General features: G+C 43.3%; 1 protein-coding gene across 4 annotated transcripts in view; it reads right to left on the bottom strand.

The window, feature by feature from the left end:
• The window catches only part of NALCN (sodium leak channel, non-selective), a 266,845-nt gene that overhangs the window by 5,781 nt on the left and 238,803 nt on the right, over positions 1-22,261 (bottom strand). For all 4 annotated transcript variants that reach the window (XM_076361468.1, XM_076361476.1, XM_076361484.1 and 1 more), the window contains 11 exons: positions 14,097-14,190; positions 13,456-13,562; positions 12,979-13,053; positions 9,941-10,060; positions 8,809-8,877; positions 6,831-6,979; positions 6,033-6,126; positions 5,136-5,268; positions 4,488-4,603; positions 1,973-2,130; positions 1,164-1,314 (listed from right to left, as the gene is read on the bottom strand). In XM_076361468.1, the coding sequence (XP_076217583.1) occupies positions 1,164-1,314; positions 1,973-2,130; positions 4,488-4,603; positions 5,136-5,268; positions 6,033-6,126; positions 6,831-6,979; positions 8,809-8,877; positions 9,941-10,060; positions 12,979-13,053; positions 13,456-13,562; positions 14,097-14,190 (1,266 nt within the window). The remainder of the gene's footprint in view (positions 1-1,163; positions 1,315-1,972; positions 2,131-4,487; positions 4,604-5,135; positions 5,269-6,032; positions 6,127-6,830; positions 6,980-8,808; positions 8,878-9,940; positions 10,061-12,978; positions 13,054-13,455; positions 13,563-14,096; positions 14,191-22,261) is intronic.

Below are 22,261 nucleotides of genomic sequence, written 5' to 3'. Positions count from 1 at the left end.
CAACAAGTAAGCTTTTATAAAAATAAAAAATATATGCACCAAAACCTGGACGCAGCCTTACAGTAACTGAAAAATCGGTCATCAAGGCAACCAGGTTGTGACTTTTTATATAAAGGAAAAGTTGTTTTTGGAAGAAAAACGGAGAATAACTGCAAAACCTAACTAAAATTTCCTGAAATTTTTTTAATATAAATTTCATCCAAGACCAACTTTGACCAGCATATATTGCAGCTATCCTGAGCAAAGGCAAAAATGTTTCTGAAGATCAGAAGCACTGCATAAACAGAATACAGAAGAACTGGCTAGGTCTATACTAGTAAATTAAACAGACTGGGATTTCCTGCAGTGCTGAAGCCAAGTGACAGGCCGGGACTTGCATGATCTGGCTAATCTTCCCTCTACCACACAAGACAGCTTCAACCACTGCCTACTGGTAGCAGTCTCCACCCTGACCCATGCCTGGAGGGCAGCGATGCTCCTACAGCAGTGCTCTGGGAGACCATATGGCAGTGGTCTGGGAGAGTATCAGTAGGCACGAGCCAAAACTGTGCCGAGGAACATGCTAACGAGTATGGGTGACCCCATGCCAGTCCTGAGCCAACGCCTTGGCCCTGCTTAATTTCCTGGCATAGACACAGCTACTGTGTGCCATGGTTCATATACCTGATTTGCATGTACACATTGCTCATTTGCACACACAGTTACTGTAATGGCTTATTCGAACGATGTATCTGGATACGGATTCCTTTTGAAGAGTCACCTGTTGGTGACTGATCACGGTATCTTCTCCCAGCAGAGGCAAGGAAATTATACAATTACATCCTGTGAGGAAGGATTAGGCCTATGAGGTTTCATCAAATTACATTGTTTTTTTCTTTACTCCTTTGACTTTGGCCTCTGCACATGCATCTTCCTGCTGTATTGAAAAGGCAGATATATTTTTGGGAAGAAGACAGTTTTTGCCTTCAAAAGATGCTTATTTTTGTAGCGCTTTCAACTGAACTGTAACGTACTTTTTTTGCTGAGTTAGCAACTGCTACATACTTCTTCACGTAAATGTTATTGTGACTCCAGAGTACAGGAAGCATAGTGACGGCCAATTCCAGCATTGTTGAGCAGTACAATTTCTGCAACCATTTAGATCCTGGTTTAGCTTGACTTACTGCTCTGATTCGCTTTAAGCACTTCTTCAGCCACATGCGTATGGTCTGTTTGGCCACCTCCTCTTCTATGGTATATTCCAGTTGTTCCCTAGCAAGCAGCTCTTCCAGTTGAAGACTTTTTCTGATATCAACAGACCTGTATGAAAGCATGCTGGAAGGAATATAGATTATAGTTTTTTTTAAATTCTGGCGACCTTACATTTTAATTTAGAAAATCAAAGCTCATACTGAAGACCTTAGTGCAAAAATATGTAATTCAGGTGTGTGCAATAAATTCACATTTGAAGATAAAAAATGCTGAGATGATTCCAGAAAAGACTTGTGGTGCTCAAAACAAATGAAGACCCTATCACCTACATCTAGCTATCCAATACAGGTGAGTTACTGAACTGTAAGCAACTAGGGAATTTGCAGGTTTTGGATTTTTTTTATCCTAAGTGTTTACTCCTGGATAATGTTCCCATCTCAATTTCATTTCTAGTCAGATTCACTGTCACATTGCTACATATGTGGGCACAACTTTGCATTGCTTGGGATACAAGAACAACATGAGACTGCTGTTTAAGACAAACTGCCTCAATGAAAACATTAAAATTACTTAGAGCTGATTCCCTAAGACCTGTGTTTTCCATCACAAACATTTTTGCAGGGAAAAAAGAGACATCTAAGTTTTGTATTACATTTAAAATGGCAGTGCCTCTGTGGCTACCAGTCTTGCCTTTTCCCAACGCTAATGAATACCTTTTAGCCTGGAGAGAAACACAGGCCATTATACCCGTTCTACAAGTTTAGAGAAAATCTCAGCGTACCTGAGCACGTCATGGAAAGTGACATCACCACCATTATGGAGCCGTTCCATTTCATAGCACATGTGCTTGAACAGCAGCTTGTCTTTGTCGAGATCCACCTCCAGCCTGCCCCGCAGAAGCCTCAGCAGAAATTTCACTCGGAAGGTAGGGATTACCCCCTGGGTGAAATTGCATAATAGCTGGTAAATTATTACTGTGACCTAACAACCAATGCAGACATTCAACTTGATCAGTGAGAGAAACACTATTTCTCCAAAGACTCCGTGTCAAATCCTGGTCTATTTAAGTCACTGTGAATATATTACTGAAAAATAACACATGCAGCCAGCTCTTCAGCACATGCACATCAGTTGTAGTTCATGGAAGCCTTTGCTGTTATTTGACTGATATAAAATGGGAATCTGTGCTGTTGATTTTGTCAGAAATTTTCAAAATTGCCTGGGGATTTAGTTTCCCCATTTGTATTAATCTGTAATGAGAATTATATGCCCAAATAGCTGCCTTTGAAAAACTGAAATTAAACTACAATTTAAACATTCACAGCCAGGCCTATACCTGGCTGTAAAACTGTCCTCTTCTCTGTGTATCTTTCGACAGGAGAATGTTGGGAGTTTACTGGCTTGTCAAAAGTCTTCTGCTCTAAGAGTCAACCTAGCACATGTTGCACTTTTTGGAACAACAATTTTGATCTGCTGTAAAAAATTAAGACTGAAAGTATTTCCCTCCAAAACTGTGGTATCTATACTCTTTAAATATTTTGTTCTGCTAAATAAGCCTGACTGGAACTATTTTTGCTGGGATATGTTGTTCCACATCAGAGATACTGTCAGTCCTGGGCACGATGGATGCAGAACCCTCTGCCTCCATCAGTACAGACTGCAGCTTCCATCTCCAGCACAGCCACATGTCAACTACAGGCAACCAACTTCTTTCACCATAGTGTTGTTCATATTAAAATCTTAGTGATGTCATGAACCATTCAGACAATGATTTCACTTGTGTGGGTATCTGAACAGTTCAGTCTCCCAAATGATCTTCTCATCCCAGAATCACAGAATGGTTGAGATTGGAAGGGACATCTGGAGGTCACCTTGTCTGACCCCTTCTGTTTAAGCAGGGCTTCCTAAAGCCAGTTACCCAGGACCATGTCCAGATGGCTTTTGAATACCTCCAAGGATGGAGGCTTCACAACCTCCCTGAGTAACCTGTGCCAGTGCTCAGTCACCCTCACCGTGAAAAAGCCTTTCCTGATGTTCAGAGGGAACCTCCTGTATTTCAGTTTGTGCCCACTGCCTCTGGTCCTGTCACTGGGCACCACCGAGAAGACCCTGGCTCCATCCTCTTTGCACCCTCCCTTCATGTATTTATATACACTGATGAGATCCCCCTTGCCCCTTCTCTTCTCCAGGCTGAACGGTCTCAGCTCTCTCAGCCTTCCCTCATAGGAGAGGTGCTCCAGTCCCTTCACTATTTTCGTGTCCCTTCACTGGACTCTCTCTAGTATGTCTATGTCTCTGTTGTACAGAGGAGCCCAGAACTGGACACAGTACTCCAGGTGTAGCCTCACCAGTGCTGAGTAGAGGGGAAGGATCCTCTCCCTTGGCCTGTTGGCAATACTTTGACTAATGCAGCCCAGGATACCATTAGCTCTCTTTCCTGCAAGGGCACATTGCTGGCTCATGCTCAACTTGGTGTGCACCAGGACCCTTAGGTCCTTTCCTGCCAAGCTGCTTTCCAGCCAGTCAGCCCCCAGCATGTACTGGTGCCTGGGGTTGTTCCTCCCCAGATTCAGGACTTTGCACTTCCCCTCGTTGAACCACATGAGGTTCCTGTCATCCCATTTCTCCAGCCTGTTTAGGTCCCTCTGGATGGCAGCATGATCCTCTGCTATATCAGCCACTCCTCCCAGTTTTGTGTCATCTGCAATCTTGCTGAGGGTGCACTCTACCCCATCATCCAGATCATTAATGAAGATGTTGAACAGGATTGGACCCAATATTGATCCCTGGGGTACACCACTAGTTACTGGCCTCCAACCAGACTCTGTACCGCTGATCATTACCCTCTGGGCCTGGCCATTCAGCCAGTGTTCAGCCCACCTCATCATCTTCTCATCCAGCCCACACTTCATCAGCTTCTCTATGAGGATCTTATGGAAGACAGTGCCAAAATCTCAGCAAACCCCTTCTGAAGATCAGGCACATACATGGATGTGAGTCTGTAGACTTCCAAGGGAACAACTTTCAGGGAGCTGGGAAGAAAGATGCTATTGTATTGATCCTATGAATATCTACATTTGTTTTTAAATCTACTATTGTAAGTACTTCACAGTAGTAAAGAATACAGGTTAGTATTTGAAGGGCCATGAACAATGTTAGATCATGCTCACTGAACTTTCACAACCTAATAGTAACCGCTCAGTGAGTTTTGTCAGCACACTTTGTTTTCCCCTTATGTTTTTTCAAGGAAAAATGTAAGTTTACTGGATTTCTGTGCTCGTTATCAAGTTTCTTACCTCTCTTTTGTCATCAACCATGTTCCATATAATTTGAAAATGCCTAAGATCATTATAACTTAAAAGTTGGTCTTCTTCGGTTGAGTAAAACAATGAGAAATTCTCCACAATGATAGCTGAAAACCACAAAACCAAAATACACTATAAAGAAAGCCTGTAGTTACAGTCTAACTGGTTAATCTCTATAAGCAACAATGAATTTCAATAGAATATGAATTCTGTTGTGCAAACTTCACGCTAATAAATGCCTTTAGCTGTCATGCTACATCAATATTCACTGTGCTCACTTTTTAAAAGCTGTATCTTAAATGCTAGTGAGATGCCTAATCTAACATCTTCTAAAATCAATTAGGAGAATTCCAACGATGTTGGAAAAATGTTAACCGGAGGAAGGAAAAGCTGAGAAAATAATATTCCTTAGGGTAACTGTACTCTACAAATATAACACATCTCTCTGTTCAAAAAACTTTCATTCCCAAACTTCCTGAATTTTAGCATACACCACGCCAGAGAAGTATCAAAAACATCATATGCATATAAGGTAACAGTGAAGGTACAAGGTAACCTCATACCTGAATAGCACAACAGACTCAAATCTAACATATTACATGCCAAGATGGACCTTTTGTTATTAATGTATTCACTTACCAACCAGCAAATTTAGCATGATGTATGCAATGATGACATAAAATGAACAGAAATACATAAGAGCACCAGCATAATTTCCACAGTCTGTTTTCCAGTAGGTGCTGTTATCTGGCGTACAAAATGGAGGCTGAACCTTCAAAAGAAAAGAAAACAAAGTCAATCAATCATAAAAAGAGATTCTTAAATTCTCTGCAATCAATACAATACTTATGACTATCATTTTTTTAAAGCTTCACAAATAGGAAATAATGCTGTGGGCAGTACTGTGGGCAGGTTTTTGTTGTTCCTTTAGCAATCATAAATCAGGAAACAGGGAGAGGTATGACAAAAAAGGCCTAGGTGTGGATCTCCCTACCACACACCAGGCACATTGTGCATTATGCCACTGTAAAGAAACAACTTGGTCCTCTGAAACGTGGTAGTTTTCAAAAAGCTTCCCTGCCCATTAATTTTAAAAACGAAGGGAATATGATTTTCATTGCAATGGAAAACACAGAAACTTACTTGGGCAAAATAAAATGATTCCAAGACAAATTTTGAGGTCATTAAGACTACCATTCACATGGAATGAGCATTAAAGACAAAGTTAATCGAAAAAGCCAAAGCAGAGATAGCAGTGGAAAAGCGAGTTACTGCACTTCTGCTTTTGAAAACATCTTTTTATTTTTGTTTTTACATCGTGTAATAGCCTAGCACCATAAAATATTACATTGTGAGTGTGTGATTGGAGCTGCAATTTGTGTGTCATGTTCTGAGGTTTAGTGAACATTGTATCTCTTGAAGAGATAAAGGCAATCACAACAGTCCTTGTACAAAGCTAAGATACTGGAAACACTTTGAGATGCAAGGGTGTCTCCTATTTTTTGCCTACTTTATCTTTGGTAGTATTGTATTTACCATGCAGTCATGCATAATTTTGTTCCAGTCTTCTCCAGTAACTATTCTGAAGAGTACAGTAATAGCCTTGCCAGCTGATGAAAAATTTGCATGTCTGTTTTAAAGAATAAGAGAGAGAGAGAGAGAGATCATTTCATGTCCCAGAACTAAAATGTTGGCAAGAATAAATGCAAATCATTTCCATTTTCTACTGTTCTACTATTTTAAACTGAAAATAGTTACAGTATTATTTGAATGAGCTCATTGAATTATTTATTCCAGGACTTAAGATATAATAACTGAACTTCAGCTCAGACACAGGTCTGAGTATTTCGATCATTTTATCAAAGAGCAAAAGCAGACTCAGGGCCAGATCCTATCTCCTGTCTCCATTCTCTTCCTGAAGTCTGATGATGCTGTCGACTGGGAAATCTCCAGTTAACAGCCAGTTCACAGAACTGTCCCCTCTCTGTATCAGCCTGGTATATGGATCCTCTTCCTGGGTGATGCCGATAAGGTGTAGTAGGTACACTGTGTTTCAGCAGCTTGCGGCTAGCGCAGTGCTGCTTTGAAGCATTTTCTAGCTGGCATAATGAAGAACAGCTCTCAGTCTGCTCTGGGCTGGATTGGGTGTCATTCGGTCCAATGCACAAAGACTAGAAAGATGGCTCAGTGCCTCCTAGCAGAAATTCTGTTTGGAGCTCTTCAGCTAGACCTGGGGACTTGTCTGTTTTTTACCGCAGATAAACTTCTCTCTAGCAGAATGTGATTTTTTTGGACTGTTTAAAGCACATCCCCATGAGGTAGTACATACTGTACCTGTTAATGTTCTCTCCATATTTCACTGTACCAAATAAAACCACTCCAGCAAAAGCATAACAAAGAAGCAGTAAGAACATTCCCACTATGATGAAGAAACTCTTGTACATGCTGACAACCACAGTCAGGAGTAGCATTTTTAGCGTCACCTTGAAGGACAGAGAAAAAGCAAATCATTGACGCCATTCAGGAAAGCAGAGATAAAAGGGAAAAGAGACTTACTGCATTTGCCATTTTGACAAGGAATTCTTTACACACATACGTTAATGGATAAGCCCAGTGAAATGGTACATTATGAATCTGATTGGAACTGAACATTTTGTGTCTTCCTCTGAAATTTAGTGTGCTTTTTACTTGTTAAAGTGATCAGCATATCCGCCTAATTTACGAGGTCAAGATGTTGCTCCTCAAAGAGGCTGTATAGGATAATACAGTGCAGGATAATATAGCAGTAATACAGCATAAGCTTAACTACAATGTTCTAGGAACAGCATACTCCAGAAATATCAAAATTAGCACTGCATGAACAGTGGTGCAGTACACTACTTTGGGCTTATCTGGAAGTGATGCTAACTGTTAGGTGGAAATCACAGATACTGCAGCCTACCTAAAGAAATGAGTTGATGTATAGGGAAGGGGATTTCCTTAAGATCAGCACAGCTTGATTAAACTAGTTAATTTCTCATGCAAATTGGCCAAAGAGCTTAAGAAGAAAGCATAAATTTGGAAATTACATAGGCGGTAGGCCTAGATAATAGATATTACTTTCCCATGCATGCATATCGTACATTTTACTCTTGATAAAGTTATTGTCCTAGGTTGCCCTAATACCCTTAACCACTTTGGATGCTATGGAAAATTCTCTTTAATGGGACCGAGGATAGCAGTTTTCTTTAGAATCATGCCAAACTGATAACTCACGCTGACTTTTAGCCATCACATTGCATAACAACAGATAAATTAGTGAAACTGATGCAGCTCCTAACACGAAAGCACAAATGAGCAGGTTAAAACCTTGAAAAAACTTTAGACTCAGTCAGAAATCTTTGAAGGCAATCACTTGGCCCGGCTGTATAGGAGAAGCAAGGATTTTTCATTTGACTTCCAAGGCTCTACAGGCTCTGTGTAGTTTGATTGAAGGAAAACTTTTTATCTTTACTGAACAAGCCCTCTGACTTACTGTTCTTAACCCCCACAACCCAGTATAGCAGTCTTTTTATCACATTTTCTTTAATATGTCAGACTTCACAGAAAATGTTTGGATAGTCTAAAAAAGTTCTACAACAAGAGAATGCAGAGTGTCACCACTTGTTAAACAAATGTGTTTGTTCTCTGCCTACGCTTATTCTGCCAGCCTACTCTCAATTACACCAGAGCAAATCCAAACACAAAAGAAACGTAAACTTTAGAAGTGACTTGCTTTGTCGCCATCTCAGCATTTCCAGAAGAATATCTTGGCCCAATATTTTTTTAAATTGAACATAAACCCTTTACTGTCGTAAGACATACATTGTAGAGATACAAGACACAGAGCCGCACTCTGGAGGAAGAAACTTCTGTAAGAGAGCACTATCATAACAAGATGAGTGCATCAACCACCACTCCACTAGTCTCACAGAGAAAATAAATAAGCAGCATGCACATCACACCACACTGAAATGGCAAGGACTGAAAGTAGCACAATATATGTTCAGAGTTTTAGAGAGCATTTTTTAAGAATTGTGTGGTATTGCCATTGCTTTTTTTTTTTTTCAAAATGCAGCTTTTCCAGTAACCATAATATAGTGCTATTATACAATATACCTAAAATCCTGACATTTTAAAGACAGCATGTAAAATTGGAGACTGCTGCTTGAAGTCTCCTTTTTTTGGCATATAAAATGGAGCCTTACAGAATGTGCACTAGAGATGCGTAGCAACTAGTCCTTTTATCTATACATGAGCACGGCAATGGTTGTGGTTCCTAATTTATACTTACGTGCTTCCCACAAATTGAGAAAAACCTGAAGACAATTACGCATGCCCCCATCATGTATGTGTATGCATTCTAGAACAGAAACACAGAAGACTTAATACATTGTCCCCCCAGGGATCTCATGGAAAGATCAGGATAATTGGTCTTTTAATAATGTAGGGCAGTCGCCATATGAAATAAGAGAAATCATAACCTAGTAACACCAATATTTCAATAACAGTGGAGCAGTAAGAAACTAACAGAAGATGCTATACCACTTCAAAAACACTAACCCAACCTCCCCACACATCAAACCAAAACCCTTCAGTCCTCTGTGAGTTGGGCTGTAATTATGTCCAGCAGCCCCAGTCTACTTCTCTAGGCAGCTGCTGGCTTACAGAAGCTCCTCAGGCTTTCCAAGCTACTCAGCAGCACAGAGCAAACTGTGGATGTCAGGGCAAAATGACTAGCCACACAAGACAGGTTTTCCTCCAAACTGAGCCTGGGGCAGACAAGAGAGAAGCCCCCAGGCATTTTAGGGTTGTGACTTCCACAACTTTTGATTGGTGACAAGCATCAATTATCCCTTCTTCTTCTCTCATAACTAAGGGAACCAGGGGTTTAGCTAACTTTAAAAAACCGGGATGAGATGGAGGGAGAGCTGATTTCCTCCCCTTTCCTCCATGCCTTCTTGGATTAAACATAGCCCCTTAATCAAAACCAGTGGTCCAGAATCACTGCTGGGTTTGGGACAGATTGTACTGTTCAGCAATTGTGAACCTATGCCTTCTTCTAGTCCTCTGTTCCTATCTGGATTTTGTGCATTGCCTCCTTCTTCCTTGCTGGTCGTGAGACTGCTGTTGTCAAGAGCTCTCAGTCTCTTCAGGTTCCTTCCTTTCCTCACTCACATCCCTTGCAAAGACTTCAGTTTTTTACCACATTTACAGACTCTATCTCATATCGGACAACTTCTGTACTTCATCATTGCCCAAGGCAAGGATTCCTGCTTCTTAGCATCAAGCTTAATTTGTTTCAGAAAATTTCAGCCTTATTAAACTCCCAAGGGTTTATCTGGATGTATAGAAGTGATCCTACTGCTGGTGCTTAGCAGATAAAATCAAGGTTAATCATTGAAATTGTGTTTTGTAAATCTTACCAGTAAGGCGAAATGAAGTATCACCCATATAACTCCAAGAGATGTCACTAAGAGATCGTACCGATTTCTTCTGCTTTGCCAGAAGCCAGAAGGTGACATGGCAATAATCTTCATTGTGACCTATGGATAAAAACAATTTCTCATTTGTACTGAAGAAATGGTTAATTCTTACTGTAAGAACCTCTAAAATGTTTGATTGAGTTCATCTTACAAATGTTTTCAAACAACCAAGGGCAGCTTTCATATCAATTAACTGTTCCCATGAAGACAAGTTAGGCTGCTAGACTAATTGGATCATATAACCTTCCGTTAGACGGAGGAAAGCTGGTACTTGTAGAAGACCACAGATGACTGAGACGAGGGGATGAGCAGTATTCTGGAAGTGTCTCTCTCCATCAAGTCTTGAAGGAGTGCAGCTGACCACCTCAGACTGAATGCTTAATGTATAGATTGCTGAGGTGAATGTGGGCTTAAGATTTCTAATAGCTAAGCAAGTTATGAAGTTAGAAAAGGATGTATTGATAACGTGTAGCTAAAAGAGGTAGTAGTATCCTATCTATCTAGCTGTCCACAAGCAGGCTAAAATCACATAAGCACATTTGAACTCAAGAATATAATTGTGTTCTGTAGCTCCCATATTTCAAATTAATTAAAAAGCATTCCTATATTGCAAATATTTCTTGCTTTAAGGAATAATCTGTACTCAGCACCATCTGTACTCAGCAGCATATAAGAGAAGAAAGCTAAGAACAGTAAAGGCAGTACATTTTACAATGTTCCTGGTAAAAAACAGCAGCCAAAGTGCTTGACATTTCCAATACAGGTAATAGGAGTCCAGGCAGGAAGCTTAGGAATAGATACTGGTAAGAAATAGTCACAACAGCTAACAGATATCGAGGTAGGGTGATGTAAGTAGAGGGGACACCAGAGAGTTTCTCATACACAATTTGTATCAAATCTCAAAGCAAGTCAAGTGTTACTGTATAAAGGCTATAAATGCCATGCATTCACTATGTGATTCTTTCCATCCCATCTTGCAACACTGCCATTTAGTAGGATTCTTTACATTTCTGAAACCTAAACTGTATATAAAGGGTCGCTAGTTTGATGTAAAAGTCTGATTTTCCAGTTAGTTTTTTGCTGTACAATGTTTTCTCAAGCCTGACTACAAAATGAAGAATACAGTCTCCTAATCTCTAATTATCATTTGAGGTACCTGAAGGTATCTTGCCTCACCTCTATCCAGTCAGCTGAGACGCCCTAGAATATTGGAGATAGATGCATGGGGCTGGCAGGGATGACACAAGACCTGCAAACATCCCTGCCTTTCTGTAGCGGGTAGTGGAGGTAAGGAGAGATCTACCCAAAAAAGCTTTTTATTGCCTTCAGTTATTTAGGCAACTGAATCTCACCCTACATCTCCCTTGATCATAGTGACAGCTTAAACACCTACTTCACATGTAGAATTTAAACACCTAAGTTCAGGTGTCTATAATCTTGAACTGAATACCACACCATGCAAATAAAAAAATCACATCTCACTTTATTTTGTGATCATCAGTGTGACAACAAAAGTGAGATCTCCGAATTCTTCCTGTTCTTCTATACCACATATACTGATGTGAGCAGTAGACGTTTAAGACTGAATAAAGAGTCCTTAGACTGGACACAGGGCCATTAACTATGCAGAAAGCTTTGGCCTTCCTCAGGAACCATGTCTGCTAGCGGTAGCAGACCGCGTACATAGCAGACTCTGTAACCAGACTATGCTGCATTAGCTAAGATCCTGGGCAGGAAGCTGCTTCCTCTGTCCATAAATCGTGTGCACTCACAGCGTGATAGCTTGCCTGTTGAGACAGTCAACAAATTTTTCTTGGCTCTGACAAAGTTCCTTTGAAATTCTAGAAGTGTATTTGTTTCCCCTGGCAGTATAAGAGAAAAAAGTATTTCTAAAGACGTAGTTACTAGGTAAATTAAAACCTGTCTGTGTATGATAGAAATCAAACTTTTCTGTGTTTGCTCAGTCTCTCAAGAGATACTGATTTCTCCTGGGTAGGGAAAAAAGAAGCAACAACACGGACATACTCTAGCTACAGCTGCTACAAGGTATTCACTTCATTGTTTATTCATCACTGCTGGCAAAACCTATCACTGGAACATAGGAACTGTCATATTGGATTAGAGCAGTGGGAAAGGTAGTCTGCTATCCTGTTTCTGATAGTGGTCAGTATCAGCTAGTCAGAGGGGACTGAAAAGAAAAATACTCAACCACAAACTTATAATAGAATGATGTACTAACCACAGAGGAAGCATCTTCTTTAACCTCATAAACATGTGCTTTGTTGTACTACGGATATCCTTATACATAAAAAAAATAAATACGCTTTTTAAAATGCATTTAAGTCCTTAGATTCTAATCTTATGAAAACAGGCTAATTACACCTTGCACAGTTTGTTGTGGTGACAATTTTCTCATAGATAGAGAACCGTTACCACACAAGATCCAGATCTATGCAACAAAAGATAGACAATATTGGAATTTGACATAGCTTATTAAAAGGTATTAAAATGAAATATGGTACTTAAAAAACCCAAAACAAAACTGAGAGAGGTTTGATGATGTCACAGCTACAGAATAGTGGGGATTAATGCACCCTGTTCCAAAGGACCAGGCAAAATAGAAATGGATCGAGTAGAGCTTCCATGATACAACATAGACCTTGTGTTGTACAGAGTGAATTTAATCTGAGACTTCTGCAAGAAAAGAGTTCGCTGGGTTCACCAAAACACAAGTTGAAATGCTCAGAGTTGAATATATCTAAAAGGACACAAAGCTCAAGGTGGTTGAGAAGTGAGACTATAACAAATTAAAAGTTTATTCCTACAGTACATGTTTAAAGATGTGACATGGAGAGCCCCAAATGTACATGTTCAGAAATAAAAACTGTAGTGAAGAATGAGACAACATCCCTAAAGCCAAAATGAACTATATACATACTAGTCTTAATCTCAAGAAGTCATAAAATATATTACTTTACCTCAAGGACAAAAATGAAGGTGAAAACAACAGACATTGTTGCTAAAGGCACAGTCACCGGATCTGCAGCATCCCACTGAAATGCAAACAAAATCCGTTCATAGAAGAGTAGCTGCTAAACAGAACTAAATGCCTCTTCATTGCCTTAACTGTTCTTGCAGGTTTTGTTCGTGAATAGATTTCACTTTATAATATACTCAGGCAGGAATGGCATCTTGGTGTGTTCATCTCGCACAGATTTACAGCTTAACTGGAAATTAAAAATAGTGGACCAGACTACAAAAAGGCAGAAATTGACTCAGCTCCACAAGTTACAATTAATCTACAGTGATCTGTGCCAACTGAGATTGCTGTATCTAGAAATCATGTTTCCCTACATTCATCACAGTAATGGCTCAACTGATCGTTAATTGGTGTTAGGAAATGTGCAACACATGCTGTACTACTATAATGAAACGCTTAAAAGAAACACAATTACCTTAACTGATAACAACACAGACTGGGCCAGAACAAGTACAGCAATAGTTCTCTTAAAAAATGGATGCTGAGTTATATCATACATCTTAGCTCTAAAGCCGTCGTTATCTGAAAAAGAAAGAGTTCGAGGAGGAGAGTTAAAATACACAGTGGTGTTTTCCCCCTATTTCTTGACATATTTTCCATGTTCATTAGTGGCAAAATAATCCTCTACCAGTTTCAAAATACATTTCTAATTTTCTGCTACAATTTTCCATATCAAATAGGGCTTCTGAACATATAATTTCAAATACTGATCACTAGCGTTGCATGAAGGCTTTGGTAGTGGTAGGGCAAGTGCATCATTCAACTGCTGTCAGGTTAATACATACCATTCATATCATTAACAGCCAACTGCAAATATTTTTCATTTAGAAATTCATTTTTTCATTAAGGCTTATCCTAAAACCATCGAAGCACAACATTTTTTGGGTTGATTTTAATAACCTTATGCAGAGATCTGTAGTCGGAGCCTGTTTCCACATTAACTTATGCACAACCTCCTAGTGGCCTCACGATTACAATTTTAATTTGAATCGCAGACTCCTGGGGAATTATGAACACTAGGGCTCAACATGAATAAAACCAAAATATCTTTGATACCCGGACGAGGTGGGAGATGAAGAGGTTGTGCTATCTTCAGTCTGCTTTTCAGATCTTCCCATCGTCTCTGATCTACAGTCAGTAAAGCTGTCCCCTTAATAAACAAAGAGAAGCATATAAAGCTTTTGTCATATAAAAGCTAGAACATTTAATGCTGTAAACATGAAAACAACATTCTCTTTGGTGCCTGAAATAAAGTTACATATGCAAGTCTCCTTAAATAACACACTGTTTGGGTAAAGGAGTCAAAGTATCAGCCGGTACTCAAGAGGATTTCTGGACGCATTAGCTGTGAGTTTCTGGGACTCAACTCAGCAGGCACAGTTGTTGCTCTTTGGAGCAGCAGCCCAGTGCGGACGCTGAAACACTGCAGGAGGTCTTCCATTTGACTGAACATCATTTGCCAGGAAGCATTGTTTTAAAGAGTGGTTGATTTTGTCCGGACTTTGCTGCAGGAAATCCTGCGGCTCGTCAGTGCCGCTACAGTTTCTTGGGGAATGAGCCCTCTAGGAGACCGCTGCTGCTCTCCACAGCTCTTCTGCTTGGGGTGTAATTGAACTAAAATAATAGTATGCTATGAATCTACAAGAGCTCTCCACAAAGGAAGCACAAGGACAGGCGGCGATACACCCTTAGGGTGGGTGGTGGTAGATGGTAATGTGTGTAAGTGTTTTCATAACATAGGAAGAAACAAGCAAACCTCAAACAGAATTCAATGTTATTTAAAATGACCTTCAAAACTAAATGAGGCCCTCATTACTTGAGAGAACTGTAAAATCTCATGGAAGGAGTCCAGAGTTACAAAAACAAGTGAGACCTTTTCAAGGTAAATGTCACAAGCCTGTCTCCCAGACACGGCTGCTCCCCCAGTCAGCACGGAGCTGCATCTAGCTGGGCGAGGGCTGGTGCGAACTCTGGGGCTTGCCTCGGCATTGGCTTGTGTAGGCGCTGGAACTGCGGCTGGCTGTGCAACTGATAAGGTCAGGAGAGCTCCCTCTCAGTGGACATAATCTCTTTATGGAGCTGCGTCCCCAAACGGCACCCTGGGAGGAGATGCCTTCCGACATGATGCAGACAAAGCAACAGATGTAAGGATGCCTATTACTTGTGTCAGGCCCAGACCATACCGCTTAGAAAAGCTTAAATTCAAAGGCAGCTCATCCACCCAAATGAGTGTGTCTGGTTTATACTCTTGGAGAGCTTTCATCGCAAAGAAGACAAAAGGTGGCAAAAAAAGTGGACCTTCGTAAAATTTAGAAAAAGTGATGTCAAGTCGCTCTGTTTCTCAGAAACTACCACTTCCACCAGCGGGATCGTTATAAGGGGACCACAGAGCAGAGCCCCACGAGTGGGACTACCGCTGGAGGAGCTGCGTTTGCATCTGGCTCAAAACTGCCAGATAATATTTGAGTCGATCACATCTTCACTGCCAGTCGAACACGTGGCACTTGGGAGCTGTGACAAGTGATGTGTGGGAGTTGTGAAATGGGGGGGTGGTGGAACACTTTGGGCTGCTGCCCTGTTGCTGGGACAGCTGAGGACCCAGCCCAGAGCCCCTGTGGTACCTCCCAGTCCAACGTCTCCGGGCCTGCAGGTCTGACAGCTCACATGAAATACTACAGCATATCTGAAAATATTTTTTTTTTTTTTTTTTTTTTTTAAATTGTTCATTCCCATGTAAAATAGTTCATTCAGTAATTGTCCAACTCTGACCTGCCTCACCAACTCCTGGCACTACTCTAACCATGTATCAGCCATGAACTTTCTAAAGCCAGTATCTACTTAAAACACCAATAGCTTGGCCAGTTTTAAGAAGATGCAACTTAACCTCACACAGTGGACTGTTTTGCTCTCTTCTTTCTGGACTAATTGCCTTCTGTCTATCTTCACTTTTTTTTCAGTTCCTGGACGTTTCTTGTCTCTACTTGAATATTGATTGGGCTGAGAATTTTTCCCCCACTGCATAATTAACTAACACATTTATCTTTTCAACTCAAATCTGAAAATGTTTTCTATTCCCTATAGTAAATACATAAAAAGTAACAGGTATTCAAGAAAAAAGAGAGAAAAACAAACATTACATGCCACAGCAGCTACCTGAGGTTACTAAGAACCAGCTGAAGAAGCTGAACCACATGACATTATTCATGAATGATTTATACCGGCTGTATTTTTAGTATCATGTAAATTCTATAGAAATATTGCATGATGTGCCTCTTCAGTGTAATTTACAGGGAAGTGTTATTAATGAGTAGCTTTTCTGATGTTCAGACCAATCCTTTCCTTGTATTCAGATATGGAATTGAGGGCCTAGAGCATTCATATCTGAAAAAGTGGCTGTAGTTTGAGGAAAACATACAAGCAGAGAAAACAACCCCAAAACGATAAATGCAAAAATCAGGTAATTTCTGAAAATAATGGGAACCCTAATTCAGGCCCTACACCTCAGACTTCCACATTCACACTGGCAGCTCATGCAGGGGCAATCTGGGCTAAGATGAATTGTTTATCTCCTGTGATCATAATCCTTATAAGCTTCGTGTTTACACCTTCCTGTTCCCTCTCATTTTGAATCACAGAGAATATAAACCAACTTTAAATTTCCACGAGTTTGAGCTGTTCTGTGTCTTTAAAGCTGCGTATCTAGGAGGAGGGAATAAAGCATGAATCTGATACACAGTCACATATAGTTATTTTTTCCCTGGTTCATGTTCATATTTTAAACCTTAAAAATAAAAAACTGGAGAAAGATTTACGCTGATATTGTGGATAAATCACTTCAAAAGTAACCTGTGGGTTGGCTCAGATCACCTTATTCCATAGTCGACAGTTGACTACACAGATGAATAATGAGTTATGAGTTAATGACATCTCACTAATTTGTGAAACAAATCTCACAAGCTGCCTTTGCAGGAGACAGGCTGACACAGTGAACTTGATCTTGTGAGTGACTCCTATGGAAAGAGTGGGAACTAAGGGTGAAAACACTGTCTAGGAGATTGATAGCTCTTCGTAAGATTTGGCCTATTGTCACAAAAGCATAGTAAAAGTCTATGGGCAAAAGTTAAGGGCAAAGATCCAGCTCCTCTGGTACCTTTTTTCTATGACAATGGCCAAAAGTAGATGCCTGTAGGTGTAGCAGAGCAACCCAGAGCAGCAAGTGGCTCCTGATGATTCTCCATTGCCCACAGAGCTGTCTCAGAATTCATGCCAGATACATTCAAGACCACATGCAAAACTAAAGGGGAAACACACCACTTCCTCACTCCTCAACACCACATGCACCACACCTCAACAGGGTGAAGGAAAGATGTTTGATCAGCCATGATCAAAAGCTATTTAAGAGTGAACTCTGTAATGTGGTATTTCTTCTTCTCACCTACACTCGTGCCTATGAACAGGTTTTTGAGGAAATTGACCTGTGCAGAAAGTGTAAAGGGGAATGAAGAAACAATTTATATGATGGAAATGCTCAGCTAACATCTCAATCTCATAATCTCGTCATGAACTATGATGTACATGACAGAAACTCGCAGGGTCACTTGCAGAGGTGATCAGCTCCGGTGCAGGCACGTCCCGCAGCGGAGCGGTGGATCGCGGTGTACGGGGGTGTTTCCTGAGCCAGGGAAATCCCAGGGGAGTGCAGGGACCCGCCGGGAGCCGGCAGCTCTCACGAAGGTGGCTGACGCGTGGGCAGGGCCAGGAGTAACAGCGGCCACCCCACACTCCCACTAAAGGCAGCCCCAGGGAGCGCTGCCACCAGGAGCACTGCCAACAGGATGGGCAAACAGGGCGTGGCACAGCAGCTAGGGCGTGGCGCGGCAGTTTGTGCGGCAGTTCATGTGGAAGGGCGCCTCTTCGAAGGAGGGGCATTCCACGGGCCGAGTGGGGGACTCGGCATACACATAACGCAGCAACTGGGCACAGGTCAAGGGCACTCATCCTACCTGACCCTCAAGTCAGAATGGTGGGCACTCGTCTGAGGACAAAGGCCGCGACTCCGGCTGGGGGGTCTGCACCATCTACCCCAGCGGTGGCCGATGCCTCCACCCAGACGGAGCTGCTGAAGGGAGAGGCTGCAGCGCAGACCTCAGGCTGCAGGAAGTGCCCAGACCTCTCTCCTGGGGCAGGGACAGGCACAGACCTGCCTGCAAAAGGTGTGAGCAGGTGGAGGACCTCCTGCAGCAGGTGGCTGAGCTGCAGGAGGCGGTGAGAAGGCTGCGTAACATCAGGGAGGCAGAGAAGGAGCTAGATAGCTGGTTCCAACTGCAGTCTGCAGTGGACCTGCAGCCCACGGCCAAACAGCCAAAAACTCCCCCACCGGCACACACAGAAGGGAGGGGGGCCAATAATGCAGAAGAATGGGCGGTTGCGAAGGCAAGGACCAGCAGGAGGAAGAGACTTCCCCCGAAGCCTGAAGTGCCCTTGCAGAACCGCTTCACCGCTCTGCAGGCCAAAGAGGAAAGTCCTGTCACACCAGGAGAAGTGATGGAGCTGAGTAATGCAGCCCGATCTGCCCCCCGTATAACAACCAGCACCACTAAGAAAAGGCGATGGGTGACAGCAGTAGGTGACCCTCTTCTGAGAGGTACGGAGGCACCCATCTGCCAACCAGACACACTCTCTAGAGAGGTGTGCTGTTTACCGGGGGCTCGTATCAGGGATGTCACCGAGAGGCTACCAAGCCTCGTACAGTCCACTGACTATTATCCACTGCTGCTCTTTCACGTGGGCACCAGTGACACAGCCAGGACTATCAAGAAGGACTACAGATCCCTGGGAGCGGCGGTAAGGGACTCGGGAGCGCAGGCAGTATTTTCATCAATCCTGCTGGTCAAAGGGAAGGGGTTTGAAAGGGCCAGTTGAATCTGGCGAGTCAACAAATGGTTACGGGACTGGTGCCATAGCCAGGGGTTCAGCTACTTAGACCACGGGACTCGCTTTGAGAAACCTGGTCTGCTAGGGACTGATGGGGTCCATCTGTCAGAGAAGGGGAAGAGCATCTTCAGTCATAGGCTTGCCAAGCTGGTGAAGAGGGCTTTAAACTAGAGATGCTGCAGGAGGGGAACCTCAATCCATCCCAATCCTACCAGTTTGATGCCAGGGCCAGCAGAAGGATCACAGGGCAGCAGGAGAGTGCCTGAAGAGCAGCACAAAGGAACTCCAGCCAGTAAGACAGCTTCATTGGGGGCCCAACTTAAATGCCTGTATGCAAACGCACGTAGCATGGGCAATAAACAAGAGGAGTTAGAGACGTGCGCACGCCTGCAGGGCTACAACCTTATTGGCATCATGGAGACGCGGTGGGATGGCTCCTATGATTGTAGTGTTGGGATGGAGGGATACAGGCTCTTCAGGAAGGACAGGCAGGGGAGACAAGGAGGGGGTGTCGCCCTCTATGTCAATGACCAGCTGGAGTGCATGGAGCTCTGCCTGGGGATGGATGAGGAGCCGACCGAGAGCTTATGGGTCAGGATTAAAGGGAGGGCAGGGACAAGTGACATTACGGTGAGGGTCTGCTACAGGCCACCTGACCAGGAAGACCAAGCAGATGGGGCCCTCTATAAACAGACAGGAGCAGCCTCACGTTCACAAGCCCTGGTCCTCATGGGGGACTTCAACCACCCCAACATCTGTTGGAGGGACAACACAGCAGGGCATAAGCAATCCGGAAGGTTCCTGGAATGAGTCGATGATAACTTCCTTCTCCAAGTGGTAGAGGAGCCAACGAGGAGAAGTGCTATGCTGGACCTTGTTCTCACCAACAAGGAGGGGCTGGTGGGGAATGTGAAGCTCAAGGGCAGCCTGGGCTGCAGCGACCACGAAATGGTGGAGTTCAAGATCCTTAGGGCACCGAGGAGGGCACACAGCAAGCTCACTACCCTGGACTTCAGGAGAGTGGACTTTGGCCTCTTCAGGGAGCTGCTTGGTAGAGTGCCATGGGACAAAGCCCTGGAGGGAAGAGGGGCCCAAGAAAGCTGGGTAACATTCAAGGATCACCTCCTTCAAGCTTAGGAGTGATGCATCCCAACAAAGAGGAAGTCAGGCAAAAACGCCAGGAGGCCTGCATGGATGAACAAGGAGCTCCTGGACAAACTCAAACACAAAAAGGAAGCCTACAGAGGGTGGAAGCTAGGACAGGTAGCCTGGGAGGAATACAGAGAAATTGTCTGCGCAGCCAGGGATCAGGTTAGGAAAGCTAAAGCCCCGATAGAATTAAATCTGGCCAGGGACATCAAGGGTAACAAGAAAAGATTCTATAGGTATGTCGGGGATAAAAGGAAGACAAGGGAAAATGTGGGTCCTCTCCGGAACAAAACGGGAGACCTGGTTACCTGGGACACGGAGAAGGTCGAGGTACTCAATGACTTTCTTGCCTTGGTCTTCACCGGCAAGTGCTCGAGCCTCAGTGCCCAAGCCTCAGAAGGCAAAAGCAGGGACTGGGAGAACGAAGAGCCGCCCACTGTAGGAGAACATCAGGTTCGAGACCATCTAAGGCACCTGAAGGTGCACAAGTCCATGGGACCCAATGAGATCCATCCGTGGGTCTTGAAGGAACTGGCGGATGAAGTTGCTAAGCCACTATCCATCGTATTTGAGAAGTCGTGGCAGTCCGGTGAAGTTCCCACTGACTGGAAAAGGGGAAACATAACCCCCATTTTTAAAAAGGGAAAAAAGGAAGACCTGGGGAACTACAGGCCGGTCAGTCTCACCTCTGTGCCTGGGAAGATCATGGAACAGATCCTCCTGGAAGCTATGCTAAGGCACATGGAGGACAGGGAGGTGATTCAAGACAGCCAACATGGCTTCACCAAGGACAAGTCCTGCCTGACCAACCTAGTGGCCTTCTATGATGGAGTGACTATATCAGTGGACACAGGAAGGGCTACAGATGTTGTCTATCTGGACTTCTGTAAGGCCTTTGACACAGTCCCCCACAACATCCTTCTCTCTAAACTGGAGAGGTATGGATTTGATGGGTGGACTGTCCGGTGGATGAGGAATTGGTTGGATGGTCGCATCCAGAGGGTAGTGGTCAATGGCTCAATGTCCAGATGGAGAGTGGTGACGAGTGGCGTCCCGCAGGGGTCCGTACTGGGACCAGTACTGTTTAATATCTTCATCAATGACATAGACAGTGGGATCGAGTGCACCCTCAGCAAGTTTGCAGACGACACCAAGCTGAGTGGTGTGGTTGACACGCCAGAGGGATGGGATGCCATCCAGAGGGACCTGGACAAGCTTGAGAAGTGGGCCCGTGTGAACCTCATGAGGTTCAACAAGGCCAAGTGCAAGGTCCTGCACCTGGGTCGGGGCAACCCCCCAGTATCCATACAGGCTGGGGGATGAAGGGGTTGAGAGCAGCCCTGCCAAGAAGGACTTGGGGGTACTGGTGGATGAAAAGCTGGACAGGAGCCAGCAATGTGCGCTCGCAGCCCAGAAGGCCAATCATATCCTGGGCTGCATCAAAAGAAGCGTGGCCAGCAGGTCGAGGGAGGTGATTCTGCCCCTCTACTCTGCTCTGGTGAGACCCCACCTGGAGTACTGCGTCCAGCTCTGGAGTCCTCAGCACAAGAAAGACACGGACCTGTTGGAGCGGGTCCAGAAGAGGGCCACAAAAATAATCAGGGGGATGGAACAGCTCTCCTATGCAGAAAGGCTGAGAGAGTTGGGGTTGTTCAGCCTAGAGAAGAGAAGGCTTCGGGGAGACCTTACTGCAGCCTATCAGTACTTCAAGGGGGCTTATAAAAAAGATGGCGGCAAACTTCTTAGCAGGGCCTGTTGTGACAGGACAAGGGGGAATGGCTTTAAACTAAAGGAGGGTAGATTTAGACTAGATATAAGGAAGAAGGTTTTTACGCTGAGGGTGGTGAGACAATGGAAGAGGTTTCCCAGAGAGGTGCTGGATGCCCCATCCCTAGAAACATTCCAGGTCAGGTTGGACGGGGCCCTGAGCAACCTGATCTAGTTGAAGATGTCCCTGCCCACGGCAGGGGGGTTGGACTAGATGACCTTTAGAGGTCCCTTCCAACCCAAACTATTCTATGATTCTATGATTCTATAAACATACATAGCTAAATACATCATAGCTATAGAAGAAAAACATTAAACTAATTCTAACATTTCAAATAGCATTTTAATTACTTGTAATTTAAATAAAATGA

The sequence above is a fragment of the Aptenodytes patagonicus genome, chromosome 1 (genome assembly GCF_965638725.1).
Source record: "Aptenodytes patagonicus chromosome 1, bAptPat1.pri.cur, whole genome shotgun sequence".
NCBI classification, from domain to species: Eukaryota; Metazoa; Chordata; class Aves; order Sphenisciformes; family Spheniscidae; genus Aptenodytes; species Aptenodytes patagonicus.
The sequence above is the reverse complement of the archived record's forward strand: the minus strand, read 5'-3'. Positions and strand labels throughout refer to the sequence as shown.